General features: G+C 40.9%; 4 protein-coding genes across 5 annotated transcripts; 3 read left to right on the top strand and 1 right to left on the bottom strand.

Moving 5' to 3' along the window:
• Positions 1-60: 60 nt before the first annotated feature.
• LOC135798233 (transmembrane protein 53-A) lies at positions 61-2,331 on the bottom strand. Its single transcript, XM_065311010.1, has 4 exons — positions 2,051-2,331; positions 805-1,012; positions 446-730; positions 61-379 (listed from the first exon to the last, which is right to left on the bottom strand). Exons 1-4 carry the CDS (start codon positions 2,254-2,256, stop codon positions 173-175), a joined length of 906 nt encoding a protein of 301 aa, XP_065167082.1. The 5' UTR covers positions 2,257-2,331; the 3' UTR covers positions 61-172.
• Positions 2,332-3,501: 1,170 nt separating this feature from the next.
• On the top strand, positions 3,502-5,030 carry Trx2 (Thioredoxin 2). 2 transcript variants are annotated; one of them, XM_065317083.1, is made up of 3 exons: positions 3,502-3,662; positions 4,274-4,417; positions 4,509-5,030. In XM_065317083.1, the coding sequence occupies exons 1-3, from the start codon at positions 3,639-3,641 to the stop codon at positions 4,656-4,658; spliced, it is 318 nt and encodes a 105-aa protein (XP_065173155.1). In that variant the 5' UTR covers positions 3,502-3,638; the 3' UTR covers positions 4,659-5,030. The 2 variants fall into 2 exon arrangements, with proteins under 2 accessions (XP_065173155.1, XP_065173154.1); XM_065317082.1 differs by lacking the exon at positions 3,502-3,662 and having other exon boundaries at positions 4,235-4,417.
• Positions 5,031-5,395: 365 nt separating this feature from the next.
• Positions 5,396-9,246, top strand: LOC135803461 (cyclin-L1). Its single transcript, XM_065317080.1, has 5 exons — positions 5,396-5,785; positions 5,842-6,026; positions 6,850-6,970; positions 7,995-8,668; positions 8,732-9,246. The coding sequence occupies exons 1-5, from the start codon at positions 5,549-5,551 to the stop codon at positions 8,991-8,993; spliced, it is 1,479 nt and encodes a 492-aa protein (XP_065173152.1). The 5' UTR covers positions 5,396-5,548; the 3' UTR covers positions 8,994-9,246.
• A 356-nt stretch (positions 9,247-9,602) lies between these two features.
• Spt5 (Transcription elongation factor subunit Spt5) lies at positions 9,603-13,076 on the top strand. The gene is made up of 4 exons (XM_065317079.1): positions 9,603-9,700; positions 9,762-9,862; positions 9,921-10,187; positions 10,246-13,076. Exons 2-4 carry the CDS (start codon positions 9,762-9,764, stop codon positions 12,977-12,979), a joined length of 3,102 nt encoding a protein of 1,033 aa, XP_065173151.1. The 5' UTR covers positions 9,603-9,700; the 3' UTR covers positions 12,980-13,076.
• The last annotated feature ends 76 nt before the right edge of the window (positions 13,077-13,152 follow it).

The following is a 13,152-nucleotide window of genomic DNA, read 5'->3' as shown; positions in this document are numbered from 1 at the left end:
ATTATATATCATATAATTTTTTTAGTTGGGGTAAAATGTATTAAATGAAACAAACGCACGTGGGTTGTAAATGTTTAAGCTCCGCCCGATTTTTTATTTTGTTTAGTTTAGTATTTTGTGTACGTTTAATATTTATATCACTATAGTAACAAGAAACAGTTTCAATAATTGATTACGTTGCGCCGTCGCTAGGGGGCGCCAGGCGTACTTCGTCGTTCATGTCGGCGTCACGTAGACATTCGTTCGCGAACGCGAGCACGCTCGCTTCGTAGCTCTCCTTGTGATGGCTGAGGTGCTTCACGTGCGGACTGGATTTGTACCGCAGTGCGCTCACACGTATCCCGATACTCTCACGATGCCGGATGAAAGTTTCCACGTCCTACAAACACAACAGTCCGCCAAATAAAAGTAAGTATTGCATTTTGGTGTATTGTGTGTTGCCTACCTTGTGCGATATGAGATCATCCGCCTCGGAGTATATGAAATGCTGTGGCCATGCGTGCGGTTCAGTGCGAAGACGATCGAAGGGATCAGCCACCAGGTCGCGCTCCGCACCGCCGATGTATTTCTGCGCGACCTCCCACAGCCAGATCATCGAGCAGAAGAACGTGAAGAGGAACGACATCGTCGTGTTGTACAGACAGTTGCCACCCAAGATGGCCGAGATTGCTTTGTAGAGACTCAACATGCGGCGGCGGCCGGGGCTCGAATCGAAAATGACGCCTTTAACCTAGAAAACATCATATAACAAGGTAAGGTTAAGTTTTTTTTATGTCAACTCCGCCATATTGTGATGTTACATACTTGTATTTGTTTAGGAGTGTTTTCTAACGCCATGGAGAAGTTCTGGTAGAGAAATGCGCCGCCATTGGAGAAGCAGTGGACGATTATAGGGTGGCCGTCGAAGTTGAGGTCGTAGAGGAGCTTGACTAGTTTCTGTCCGATGCGGATCACATGGTAACGCTTCCATAACAGGTATTTTATAGGGACTATGTAACGTAGGGTGATTAATCTGTATTTAAAAGAGAAAAAACATTAATTTCTAATGTTGGTGAAGGGTAAGCGTATAAGCTGCTAGACTGGTTGCCTAGGTTAAATACTGCTTAATACAGAGCGAAGTTGCGCGTAAACTCAATGTTTTTGTTAAATAACTAGGTAAATATTAATAATTTTCCAAAATTCAAAAAGCAAGGTTATAAAGAATTAAATTGCGGATATTTTAGTGAACAGAATTTTAAATTTAGATAAATACTTTAGAAGTTATAATGAATTTTGTGTGTAAAAATAATTTTTACACTTTCGCCAATGAAATATGACACACTTTTGCTTATAACAAAATATTCGGTAATACTTTTCGAAGTATTTAAACTGATTATAATAAAGAGATAAATTATCGACGGTTTAGTAAAAAAATAATTCAATTTTGATGAATATTTACAAAAATACAAGAAGTTAAAGTTCAAACAATTTTTTTGGTGTAAAAAAATGTTTTATTTTAGTTTTTTGTTAATAACTCCCAAAGTTTTAATGATATTTCATAATTTTAAAAATATTATGATAAAGAATTAAATTCCTAACAAACTTGTAAAAACAAAATAAAATTTAAGCGAATATCAACAGAGATACAGAGTGTTAAAGTTAACACAACAAAAAAATCAAATTTTTTCCCAAATTTTCTTAATTTTTCATTAAATTTTTAACGAATTTAATCTACCAATGTAAAAATCAAACTCTACTATAATTCCGGACATAATCACCTACATTCTCCACTAAACAAAATTAATTCCAACCCTGTACTTTCACAGTAACGACCTATTAAACTCACTGGGTGCCAACTTAATGAAACTTTCAACTTGCACATCGATTTCCATCACGAATCTATTTATAGCCGCTGCAGACAAGTGTCCACCGCTATTATTACAACAAAACACCTCCAACCAACAACAATCCGCCGCCGTTACCAACGCACACACACCCACGCAACCAAAACATCCGCAAAATCGATACGAACGCATCAATAATTGAATCACCGTGCAAATACTGCGCTCACCCTCGCTCCTCGTAGATCCTCGAATACTTGGCGAGATATTTATCCTGGCAACCCGCCCAGCCGAAGAGCAACACCACCGGCAGCCGGTCCTCGTCCACCACGAAGACGTAGTCATTGTACTTGGACGTGGGGAACTTGATGTGATACTCGAGGCCGGCGTCCGCCTCGTCGGCGATGCGGGCGACACGTGACAGCCCGCCGTCCATCTTCCGACTGCGGCTGCCGGCGGCGGCACTGGCGCCGCCTTGACCGCCTCCGCTGCCACTGCCGCCGGAAAATCGATAACCGGCGCACCGGTATGAATACTCGTTGTTTTATCATCAGCATGCATCGCTCTCAGATTAATTTGTTTACTGGCGGCGTATGTGTGTGTGTGTTAAATATTGACTCGGAATTAAATTTCTCCGGATCAATATCAATAATGTTTTTAGGAAATTATTTGCGGCGTGTATGTGTTTTTTTCTTATCTTGCGCCGGTTGAGTCAATATTTAGACGCGGCAGGTGTGTTGCTTGTTTGGTTTTTGATTAATAACAGCGGGAGTGTTGAGGTATTTGAAAATTTTTAAGTGTTTCATGGAAGATGATTAAATTTCACGTGTTTTGCAATGTATGTTTGGTAATTTTGATAATTATTAAGAGAGTTATTAAGTGATAATGTTAGGAGTTGAAATTTTGATCATTAGATTGATTTTTGTTACATTTTTGTTGTTTGGGAAGAAAGTATTGAAATATTTTGAGATTTTTTAAACATAATCTGAAAGAGGATTAAATTCTGCGTATTTTAGTTCAAACAGTTTTTAATTTTAATGATTATTAACAAAGTTACAAGCTTTTAAAGTTGAGTTTATATAAAATAAGTACAAAATTTTATTTCTTTGATATTTTTGCTTTTTTACACATCAAATATTAAAATATTTTGATTTTTCAAAAAGTAAGTTGATAAATAATTAAATTCTGCGTGTTTTGCTTCAAACAGAATTTAATTATCATTATTATTAACAAAGTTACAAGCTTTTAAAGTTCAGGTTATATAAAAATAAGTACAAAATTTTAATTTTTTGATATTTTTGCTTTTTTACATATCAAATATCAAAATATTTTGATTTTTCAAAAAGTAAATTGATAAACAATTAAATTCTGCGTGTTTTGCTTCAAACAGAGTTTAATTATCATTAATATTAACAAAGTTATACGCTGTTAAAGTAACAAAAACAAAATATTGCTAAAATTCAACCGTAGGCAACACACAATTCACTTCCAAAACACAAGCCACTAACAATTTGCAACATTTAAATAATTTACGCTGTTAATTTATTTATTGACATCGATTGCATCATTCCTCATAGCTTGGCATTCTCTTTGCACAATTCTTTTCGTTCGAAACGAACAATTTCATGCCGCTGGTTGTCGTTGCAAGCACTACAACACGCATGCGCGCGCGTCGGTTATATAAATACGCTTGAATTTAAGCGGCACAACGCCGCGCCAGTCGACATCTCGAAGCCTTCGTGTGCACACGTAATACCTGCGCACCGCCACACCGCCTCACGCTCGCACTTCCGGTACGCCAAGACCACAGCCGCAGACATGTCGATCCACATCAAAGACAAAGTGAGTGTTGCATTCACGCACGCCAAATTCAAACACGCCGCCGCCGCCGTCGCACGCGCGTTTTGTTTGCGCTCGCCATCTTGGTTTTTCTAATCACGCGGCGGCGCATAAAATCGATAACTATTCAACAAATGCGGGGCGGCCGTGTGTGCCGCTAACCTGCAACGTAACCTTGAAAGAACGCGTTGCTGTGAATAACGCCTGCGAGTCATAGCTGACGCATTGTGAAAGGATTTTGATTCATCATAACGGAAAAATTCGAGAATGAACATGCATGATTCGTGTGTTATCGAAGTGCCGCAGGCGGTTACAGACGATATCAGTTTGTCTACTGATAATTTGATAGCAGGCTGACAGTGCAACACGGTTTAGTTATTAGCATTGCCTTAGGAGTTGGGAAATAATGCTCGTAATGCGCATTGCGTCGCCCACCAAGGTCGACTTCCCACGTTTCTGCCATTCCAACAATCACATAATTCAATATTTCGCGATTTTATCAATGTTTCCACGCCGCGTCACATAGGCAACCCAGCATACAGCAATTAATTGGAGTGTTTCACACTTAAAAATTTATGCGTTGTGTCATTATGATGATTGTGTTCGATTTTCAGGAAGACTTCGATGATAAACTGGCCAGCGCTGGCGATAAACTCGTCGTTGTCGATTTCTTCGCCACGTGGTGCGGTCCCTGCAAGATGATCGCTCCGAAACTCGAAGAGATGGCCACGACCAATCCGAACATCATCGTGTTGAAGGTGCGCCATATTTAAATCCACCACTTTACTATATGCAACCCAATATACATCAAAATATTGAATAATGTTTGTTTATTGTTTTTTTTTTTAGGTGGATGTTGATGAATGCGAAGACCTCGCGCAGGACTACAACATTGCGTCGATGCCGACGTTCCTCTTCATCAAGGCCAAGGAGGTCGTCGACCAGTTCAGCGGCGCCAACGTCGATAAACTGACCGCCGCCATTCAAAAGCTGCTCTAAACCCACAGCACCTAGTTGTATATGTTGATTATGTTACAATTAATTGATAATTTTCGTACGTTTTACAAATGAGAATGAACCAGCTGAAAATCTAAAAAAAAAACAGAATATGTTACGTTAGAAATACTTTACTTATGATGTGTACTTGTAAATGTTATTTATAAATGTCCACACAAACACACACTATACACGAACCACACACAAGTTTATGATGCGGTGGCCTTAGACGATGATTTGTTGTGACTTGATGAGCTATTAATTAATTAGTAACGTTTGTTAGCGGCACGAGCAGTACAAGTACACTGAACGCGGAAATTGTGTGGCGGAGGGCTAAAATGAAAGCACATTAAAGGACCGATTGCTTTGACAATATCTCTCTGTGTGTGTGTTGTTTGGTTAATTAAATGATTATAATCGTAGAAAATTAGTAATTAAAAGCAAAAAAAGTTTGTAATTTGCTTGTGGTGTAGTGGTTGACAACTAGAGATGTTAAAATTTACCGCTAGGGGGCGCTGTGTGGCTAATAGTATAAACTTTAATTTATTTTAAATCAATTTTAGCGTTTTAAACAAATTTTAACTTAAAATTAGTAAAAATAACAATATTGTAGTTAAATTTATCTTATATTTATGTATAAATACTTTGTTTATTGCTAATTATTAACTAAATTGTGCAATTGGTGTAATACAAGTTGCCTGCGTTGAATGACTGGCGTTTGCGCGCACCTTGTCATCGCCATTTTGAAAATCGCATCATTCTTCAACGTATTTGCAACGCAACACAACGCATAGCCAAACACGCTGCTTGCAAAATGTACGAATATTAAAAGAAGCGTGTTACATAAACACACAAAGCGTTGTGCGGAGAGTGTTGCGAACGAAGGCGACGCAATGGGCTCTACAAAGGTGGACGGCGTGCAGACCACTCCGGCGGCGACGGCAGCGAAGAACGGCGGCAAGGCGTACGGGCAAATCGTGCTCACGCTCAACAATCTACTGCTGCCCGAGGAGAAGCTTGCCACCACGCCGTCGCAGCTGGATGGCCTGGACGCTGACACCGAGACGGACCTACGCATCTACGGATGTGAATTGATTCAAACTGCGGGCATTTTACTCAGACTACCTCAGGTATTGTTTTATTCTAGAAGTTTTTTTGGTGGAGATTAATATTTGTTTGTTTTTAGGTTGCAATGGCGACTGGACAAGTCCTCCTGCAGCGCTTTTACTATTCCAGGAGCATTGTCCGCCACCCGGTGGAGGTGACGGCGATGGCGTGCGTGTGCCTCGCGTCCAAAATCGAAGAAGCTTCACGCGTCGCCCGGCACGTGATCAATGTCTTCACGCACATACGCCAATTGAACTCAAACAAGTGAGTATTCTATTCCTACACTAAAATTTACCAAACAGAAACAGACCACGAAAACATAAACCAAAAAAAAAAAAACGTTAATATTTTTGTATAATACCCTCAATCCTCAAATATGATTCTAATTAATTGAATTCTTTTGATTATTGGTTGGCGCTGGTGTCGCAAATGTACTCAATGTGTGTTGTTGGTTTGCAGAGGCTACGAGAGGTTAGCCTAGGGCCTCTGGTAAAGAGTAGTCCCCAATGCGCGCGAGCGCGCAAAGCGAAATACTGAATTCTTTTAGCCCCTCGGCGGGCGGGGCGGCGACGTCACACACACACGCTCAAGGGCCAAGCTCATGTTGATGATGTACGTGTGCGAATTCAATGATTAATCATGCATCGGTAGTCGAGTTTCAGGCGCAGCAACCCACGAGGCCCGACCACGACGACGTGCACGCAGACGAGAGGAGGCGAGGCCGATGCATCCGGTAATGTGTTGTAACAAGTCATTAAATGGTGGTACCCTCCGGTTGCTGCGATAAGAAAACCTTAAGATTCGGAGATGATTTCGTGGTCTTGTTTCGGTTTCAGTGTAAAACAGACTAAAATTACCACCATTTTTTGATGCCTTGAACAATCATTTATTTAAATACGTAATTTGTGTTGGTTTTTACAAAGAAGGACGCGTTGTTGTTGTTGAAAAGGGGCGGGAATTTTAGTCACGTTTTACTACGTGTTTGAAGTTTTTTTTTGAATATTTATCCTTCTATGTAGAACTGTGCGTGATTTGCTAACGAGTATGTCGTCTTCTTGTTTGTTTTTGGAATGTTTTTAACATGCAGACCTATCACGCCGGTCATCCTCGATCAGAACTACGTCCAGCTGAAGAATCAAATCATCAGCGCCGAGCGGCGCATCCTGAAGGAGCTTGGGTTTTGTGTTCATATTAAGCATCCTCATAAGGTATTTATACAGATTTTCACATTTTCAAAAATTAACTTTAACGTCATTTCTGAAAATTATCAACTTTGATTGCAAATATCTCAGGAATTAATGGTGGTAATGAAAAAATTCAAAATTAGTCTTATAAACAATTTAATAATTAATTTTTATAGCAAGTTTAGTTTAAATCTGATGAAAATTGTTGATTTTATGACCGAAAAACTGAAATGCTTTGTTATTAAACTTTTTTCGATAATTTTTGAAGTAATCTTCAACTTTGACATTACATACCTCAAAAACATGTAACAAAATTTTAAATTTTTAAAAACTATATTATAACTAATCTAATAATTTACAGTTCTTATTAATTTCGTTAATATACCATGAATATTTTAAGCGCTATAAACAAAATAGTAACAAATTGCATATTTAACATTTTTTTCAACTTTGACATCAAATATTTCAGAAATTTATGATGATAACATAAAATTTCAAAGTCAGTCTTATAAACAATTTAATAGTTAATGTCTATGACAAGTTTTGTTTAAATCTTATGAAAATTGTTGATTTTATTGCCAAAAAACTGAAATGTTGTGTTATTTAACTTTTTTGATAATTTTCGAAGCAATCTTCCACTTTGACATTAAATATCTCAAAAACTAAAAGCAAAAATTGAAAGTTTTAAAAACAATATTATAAATAATCTAATACTTTACCATTATTATTAATTTCATTAATATACCATGAATATTTTAAGCGCTATAAACAAAATAGTAACAAATAGCATATTTAACACTTTTTCAAATTTGACATCAAATATTTCAGAAATTAATGATGATAACATAAAATTTCAAAGTCAATCTTATAAACAATTTAATAGTTAATGTTTACGACAAGTTTTGTTTAATTCTGACGAAAATTGTTGATTTTATGTCCAAAAAACTGAAAAATTGTGAGAAAAACTTACTTTTTTCGTAATTTTCTAAGCCAAGCTCCATAATTGATTAATACTTAACATAATTTAATATATTTTTATTGTTTTTAGATAATAGTAATGTACTTACAAGTCCTCTGCCTGGAACGCCACGCGAATCTCATGCAGTACTCCTGGAACTACATGAACGATTCCCTGCGCACGGATGTCTTCGTGCGCTACCAACCTGAAACAGTCGCCTGCGCCTGCATTTACCTCACCGCTCGCAAACTCAAACTCCCCCTGCCGAAGAACCCCGCCTGGTATACGATCTTCGGCGTGCGCGAGCGCGACATCCGCGACGTATGCGTCCGCATCCTCCGCTTATACAATCGCCCCAAACCCAACGTGGAAGAGCTAGAGAAACGCGCCGATGAGCTGCGCAGGAAGTACCAGGACGCCAAACTGAAAGCGAAAGGCGGTTCGGGCACAAACACACCGAATCACAACAATAGCTCACCGTCGAGTGATAATACCACGACGGCGAAGACAACGGGCGCGCATAACGCCTGGGGCGGGTTTATTAGTCGCAGCGGGAGTCATGTGGTGCCTGCAATCACCAGCGAGAAGAAGAGTCACAGCCGCAGTCGATCTGCGAGCCATTCGCCGACGAATAAACATCATAAACGCAGCAAGAAGCATAAGAGTCGCAGTCGATCACCGCAACCCAAACGGAAAAGTCATAAACGGCGGAGTTATTCCAGGTCTAGGTCCAGGTCGAATTCACCACACAAACGGAAAAACAGGTAATTAATTATTTCATTATTATTATAAATAATTAATTTTTTTTTTTTAATTTTTTCTTTCAGGGAAAGAAGAAAAAGTCGTTCGCTGAGCAACGATCGTGAAAACCGCAACGATTCGCGTTACATCGACCGTTATGATAAATACGAACGGTATAAAGATGATCGTTATGATGAGAAGGAATCGCGCAGTAAAAAATACGATCGTGATGCAGGCGGCGGTGATAAGGATCGTTATAGCCGGCGGCCGAAGCATCGCGATGATGATAAAGACGCGCGTGATCGGGATAGGAGCAGGGATGAGCGGTCGAAGGATCGACGCAGGTAGGCGGCAATCATTACGAGTACGAATTTAAACAATAAAGGAAGCAGATGATAGCGTTTAGTTTAAAATTACGGCTAGTTCGATTATAATTGTATAATGTGGAATCAAAACCAGGAAACAATTTAAACTATATTTAAACGCCAAGCCAGCGGAATCAGTTCGTTTGTGTTTCAGTTTTAAAAGTGTTTATTCTCGTAAGTACAACGGTACAAACTTATTTTTATAAAGAAATGAATTGAAATTGAAACCAAGTAAAGATGGGGTTTTATTTTTATGATATATGTACCTGGTACTTAAAAACATGGTTGGTAGTTTGGTTACTTTGGTGGTATTAGAAGTACCAATAGTGGAATGTATTCCCCTCTATTTGGTGTCTAGTGACTTTACAAATGACGTCGCGTTTGGTATTGTGTGTGATGTTAACGAAATTCTTTATTCTGAACAACTAAACGCAAGAAATATATTTGAAAAGCTATTTTGATAAAGATATTAATTAAAATAACAAGTTAAAGATAAAATATTATTTGAAACAATTATAGGTTTAGTTACTTTGCGGGAAATCAGTACTGCCAATTAGTAAATATGTTCTCCGCGATTTGGTGTCTAGTGACTTTGCAAATGGCGTCTTGTTTGGTGTTTGCGTGTAAACGAATTGTACTCCTCTGAATAAAGTTTTAATTCCACAACGCACGCAATACATTAACACAGCCGTAACTTTAATTAACAACAATACCATCATAAACATTTATAATTAATTATTAATATTTTTAGATGTCGGACTCTGAAGATAATTCGGACGCGTCTGGTTCAGCAAGTCCGCGATCTGCAAGAAGTCGCAGCCGGTCCAGGTCACGCTCTCGATCACGTTCACGGTTAGTTATAACATAAAATCTACATATTATATATTTTATAGTATTTGTAATGTTTTAGTGATGGATCTGCAATTGAAGCTGAAGATGTGGACTCAGAAGAGTTTGACTCTGAGGAAGAGGACTCAGACCGCGGGCGTAAACGACGCAAAAAGGATCGCTATGGCGGTTTTATCATTGACGAAGCCGAAGTCGACGACGAGGTGGAAGATGAAGATGAATGGGAGGATGGCGCCCAGGAAATTGGCATTGTTGCTAATGAAGTGGACGAATCTGGGCCTACAGCTAGGGATATTGAAGGACGACGACGCGGAACCAACTTATGGGAGTAAGAATATCATCAAAATATAATTTACAACATTTATTAACATTATTTATTCATTTAGTGCCCATAAAGAGCATGAAATCGAAGAATACCTGCGTAAGAAATACGCGGACGACGGCGTGGCAGCTCGACACTTCGGCGATGGCGGTGAAGAAATGTCCGACGAGATCACACAACAAACCCTACTCCCTGGCGTAAAAGATCCCAACCTCTGGATGGTCAAATGTCGCATCGGCGAAGAGAAAGCAACATGCCTACACCTAATGCGCAAATTCCTCGCGTACCAAAGCACCGAGCAAGCCCTGCAGATAAAATCCGTCGTGGCGCCCGAAGGCGTCAAAGGCTACATCTACATCGAAGCGTACAAACAACCGCACGTGAAGGCCGCCATGGAGAACGTGAGTAACCTCCGCATGGGCATCTGGAAGCAGCAAATGGTCCCCATCACCGAAATGACTGACGTCCTGCGCGTTGTCAAAGAACAAGCCGGACTCAAAGCTAAACAATGGGTGCGTCTACGTCGAGGTATCTACAAAGACGACATCGCGCAAGTGGACTACTTCGACATGGCCCAGAACCAAGTCCATCTTAAACTCCTACCAAGAATAGACTACACCCGACTGCGAGGAGCTCTAAGAACCACACAATCCGACTCCGAAGCGGATAAAAAGAAAAAGAAACGACGCCCGCCTTGTAAACCCTTCGATCCGGAAGCTATACGCGCCATTGGAGGCGAAGTCACATCCGACGGTGACTTTTTAATCTTCGAAGGCAATCGCTACTCACGCAAAGGTTTCCTCTACAAAAACTTCACACTTTCCGCTGTGATTGTCGAAGGAGTCAAACCCACACTCGCCGAATTGGAACGCTTTGAAGAACAACCCGAAGGTATTGACTTAGAACTCCCCACAGAGAAGGAGGATAAAACTGTGAGTCACAGTTTCTCAGCCGGTGATAACGTTGAGGTATGCGAGGGCGAATTGATCAATCTGCAGGGTAAGATTTTGAGTATAGATGGCACGATGATTACTGTCATGCCAAAGCACGAAGATCTCAAAGATCCGCTGCAGTTTCAAGCGGCTGAGCTGCGGAAATACTTCAAAATGGGCGATCATGTGAAGGTGTTATCCGGGAGATTCGAAGGTGACACCGGGTTGGTTGTACGAGTCGAAGCTAATCGCGTTGTGCTTATTTCTGACCTCACCATGCATGAAATGGAGATTTTACCTAAAGATTTACAATTGTGTACTGATATGGCGTCCGGGGTGGATTCCCTTGGTAAATTCGAATGGGGTGATTTAGTTAATTTGGATTCCGAGACTGTTGGTGTAATTGTTCGATTGGAGAAGGAAAACTTTCATGTTTTGAATATGCATGGGAAAGTTGTCGAGTGTCGGCCATCTTCACTGCAGAAACGTCGTCAACAGCGGTATACAGCCGCATTGGACACCTACCGTAATAATTTACACAGAAAGGATATGGTTAAGGTTATCGATGGGCCACATTCAGGATTCTCCGGGGAGATTAAACATCTCTATCGTAATTTTGCTTTTCTACACTCAATGGAGTTCCTACAAAATGGCGGTATTTTCGTGTGTAAAACAAAGCATTTATTCCTATCAGGCGGTAGTAAATCCGGCCCCAATGGTGATATAACCGCTGGGTTTGAGTTGATGTCGCCTAGACGCCAGAGTCCCATGCATCCTTCCAGTGGAGGAGGCGGCGGTGGTGGAGTTCGAGGTGGTGGCGGCGGTCGTGGTGGTTTCGGTGGTGGTGGACGCGGACGCGGTGGAGGAAGAGTAACTCGTGATAGGGATATCATCGGTACCACGATTAAGATTACCAAGGGTCATTACAAAGGTAATATTGGTATTGTTAAGGATGCGACACAATCCACAGCGAGGATTGAACTGCATACCGGCTGTCAGACAATTTCGGTCGACCGAAAACACATTGCGGATGTTGCGCAACCAAGCAGGGATCATGGTTCTGCCTCGTCGTACTCCCGTGCGACTCCAGCGTATTCCGGATCACAGACGCCGATGTATCGCGAGACTGGTAATAAGACTCCCATGTGTGATTCGGGGTCACGTACGCCATTGCATTATGGTTCGATGACACCGATCCATGATGGATCCAGGACGCCGAATGCCGGCTCTGAGTGGGATCCGTCCTCATCGAATTCGTATCCATCACCGGCGTACAGCCCGTCTACACCTGGGTATCAGATGAATTCATCGTTCACGCCGCAGACTCCTGGGACTATTTACGAGGCGACTTATTCGCCTTTCCAGCCTTCTCCGGGATATCAGAGTGTGGTGTCCACGCCGTCTCCCGCGACTGGTTATGGGCAATCACCCTCTGCGAATCACCATCCGTATAATACGCCTAGCAGTGGTTATTCACCGGGTATGCCGAATAATCCGCAAACGCCCGGCGCGGGTTTGGATGTGTTCCCAATGACTGAATGGCATACGGTTGATATTGAAGTGCGTATTAGGGATTCGCATGATGATCAAGGTCTGGCTGGACAGACGGGTGTGATTCGTAGTATTAACGGTGCGATGTGCTCGGTGTTTCTGCCCGAGGAGGATCGCACCGTTAATATTATGTGCGATCATTTGGACCCGGTGCGTCCGCAGCGAGGTGACTTCTTTAAAGTTATCATTGGTGAGGAGCGCGAGGCTACGGGCGAGTTGTTGTCGATTGATGCCCGTGAGGGTGTGGTGAAGATCAATGGGGAGATCAAGATGAGGCCGTTGATGAATCTATGTAAGATTCCCAAGCAGGAGTAGGCATATAGGGTAGCTAAGGTAATGAATGAATTAATTACAATTTAAATCTGCATTGAGCGTTGTTTACGAACTACAAATATATCGATTTTCATCCGTATGTTTTCTGTTTTAAGTTGTTGGCATAGCTGAGTTTCAATCTGTGACTAGCAATAGTCTTTTCAAATGCATCATAT

This window comes from Atheta coriaria, unplaced genomic scaffold (genome assembly GCF_025399875.1).
Source record: "Atheta coriaria isolate IRGN ID8LTWV9N9 unplaced genomic scaffold, Caltech_Dcor_3.1 hic_scaffold_2_pilon, whole genome shotgun sequence".
Lineage (NCBI taxonomy): Eukaryota > Metazoa > Arthropoda > Insecta > Coleoptera > Staphylinidae > Dalotia > Dalotia coriaria.
Note: the sequence above shows the minus strand (reverse complement) of the source record. Positions and strands in the feature narration are given on the sequence as shown.

Coding starts and splice junctions, on each gene's coding strand:
- LOC135803461 (XM_065317080.1), top strand. CDS start 5,549: ATGGGCTCTACAAAGGTGGACGGCGTGCAGACCACTCCGGCGGCGACG. Junction 5,786..5,841: donor TTTTACTCAGACTACCTCAG/GTATTGTTTTAT, acceptor GTTTGTTTTTAG/GTTGCAATGGCGACTGGACA. Junction 6,027..6,849: donor CGCCAATTGAACTCAAACAA/GTGAGTATTCTA, acceptor TTTAACATGCAG/ACCTATCACGCCGGTCATCC.
- LOC135798233 (XM_065311010.1), bottom strand. CDS start 2,256: ATGGACGGCGGGCTGTCACGTGTCGCCCGCATCGCCGACGAGGCGGAC. Junction 1,013..2,050: donor AGGATCTACGAGGAGCGAGG/GTGAGCGCAGTA, acceptor TTTTAAATACAG/ATTAATCACCCTACGTTACA. Junction 380..445: donor ATGATCTCATATCGCACAAG/GTAGGCAACACA, acceptor TTGTGTTTGTAG/GACGTGGAAACTTTCATCCG.
- Trx2 (XM_065317082.1), top strand. CDS start 4,235: ATGCGTTGTGTCATTATGATGATTGTGTTCGATTTTCAGGAAGACTTC. Junction 4,418..4,508: donor CGAACATCATCGTGTTGAAG/GTGCGCCATATT, acceptor TTTTTTTTTTAG/GTGGATGTTGATGAATGCGA.
- Spt5 (XM_065317079.1), top strand. CDS start 9,762: ATGTCGGACTCTGAAGATAATTCGGACGCGTCTGGTTCAGCAAGTCCG. Junction 9,863..9,920: donor CGCTCTCGATCACGTTCACG/GTTAGTTATAAC, acceptor GTAATGTTTTAG/TGATGGATCTGCAATTGAAG. Junction 10,188..10,245: donor CGCGGAACCAACTTATGGGA/GTAAGAATATCA, acceptor TTATTCATTTAG/TGCCCATAAAGAGCATGAAA.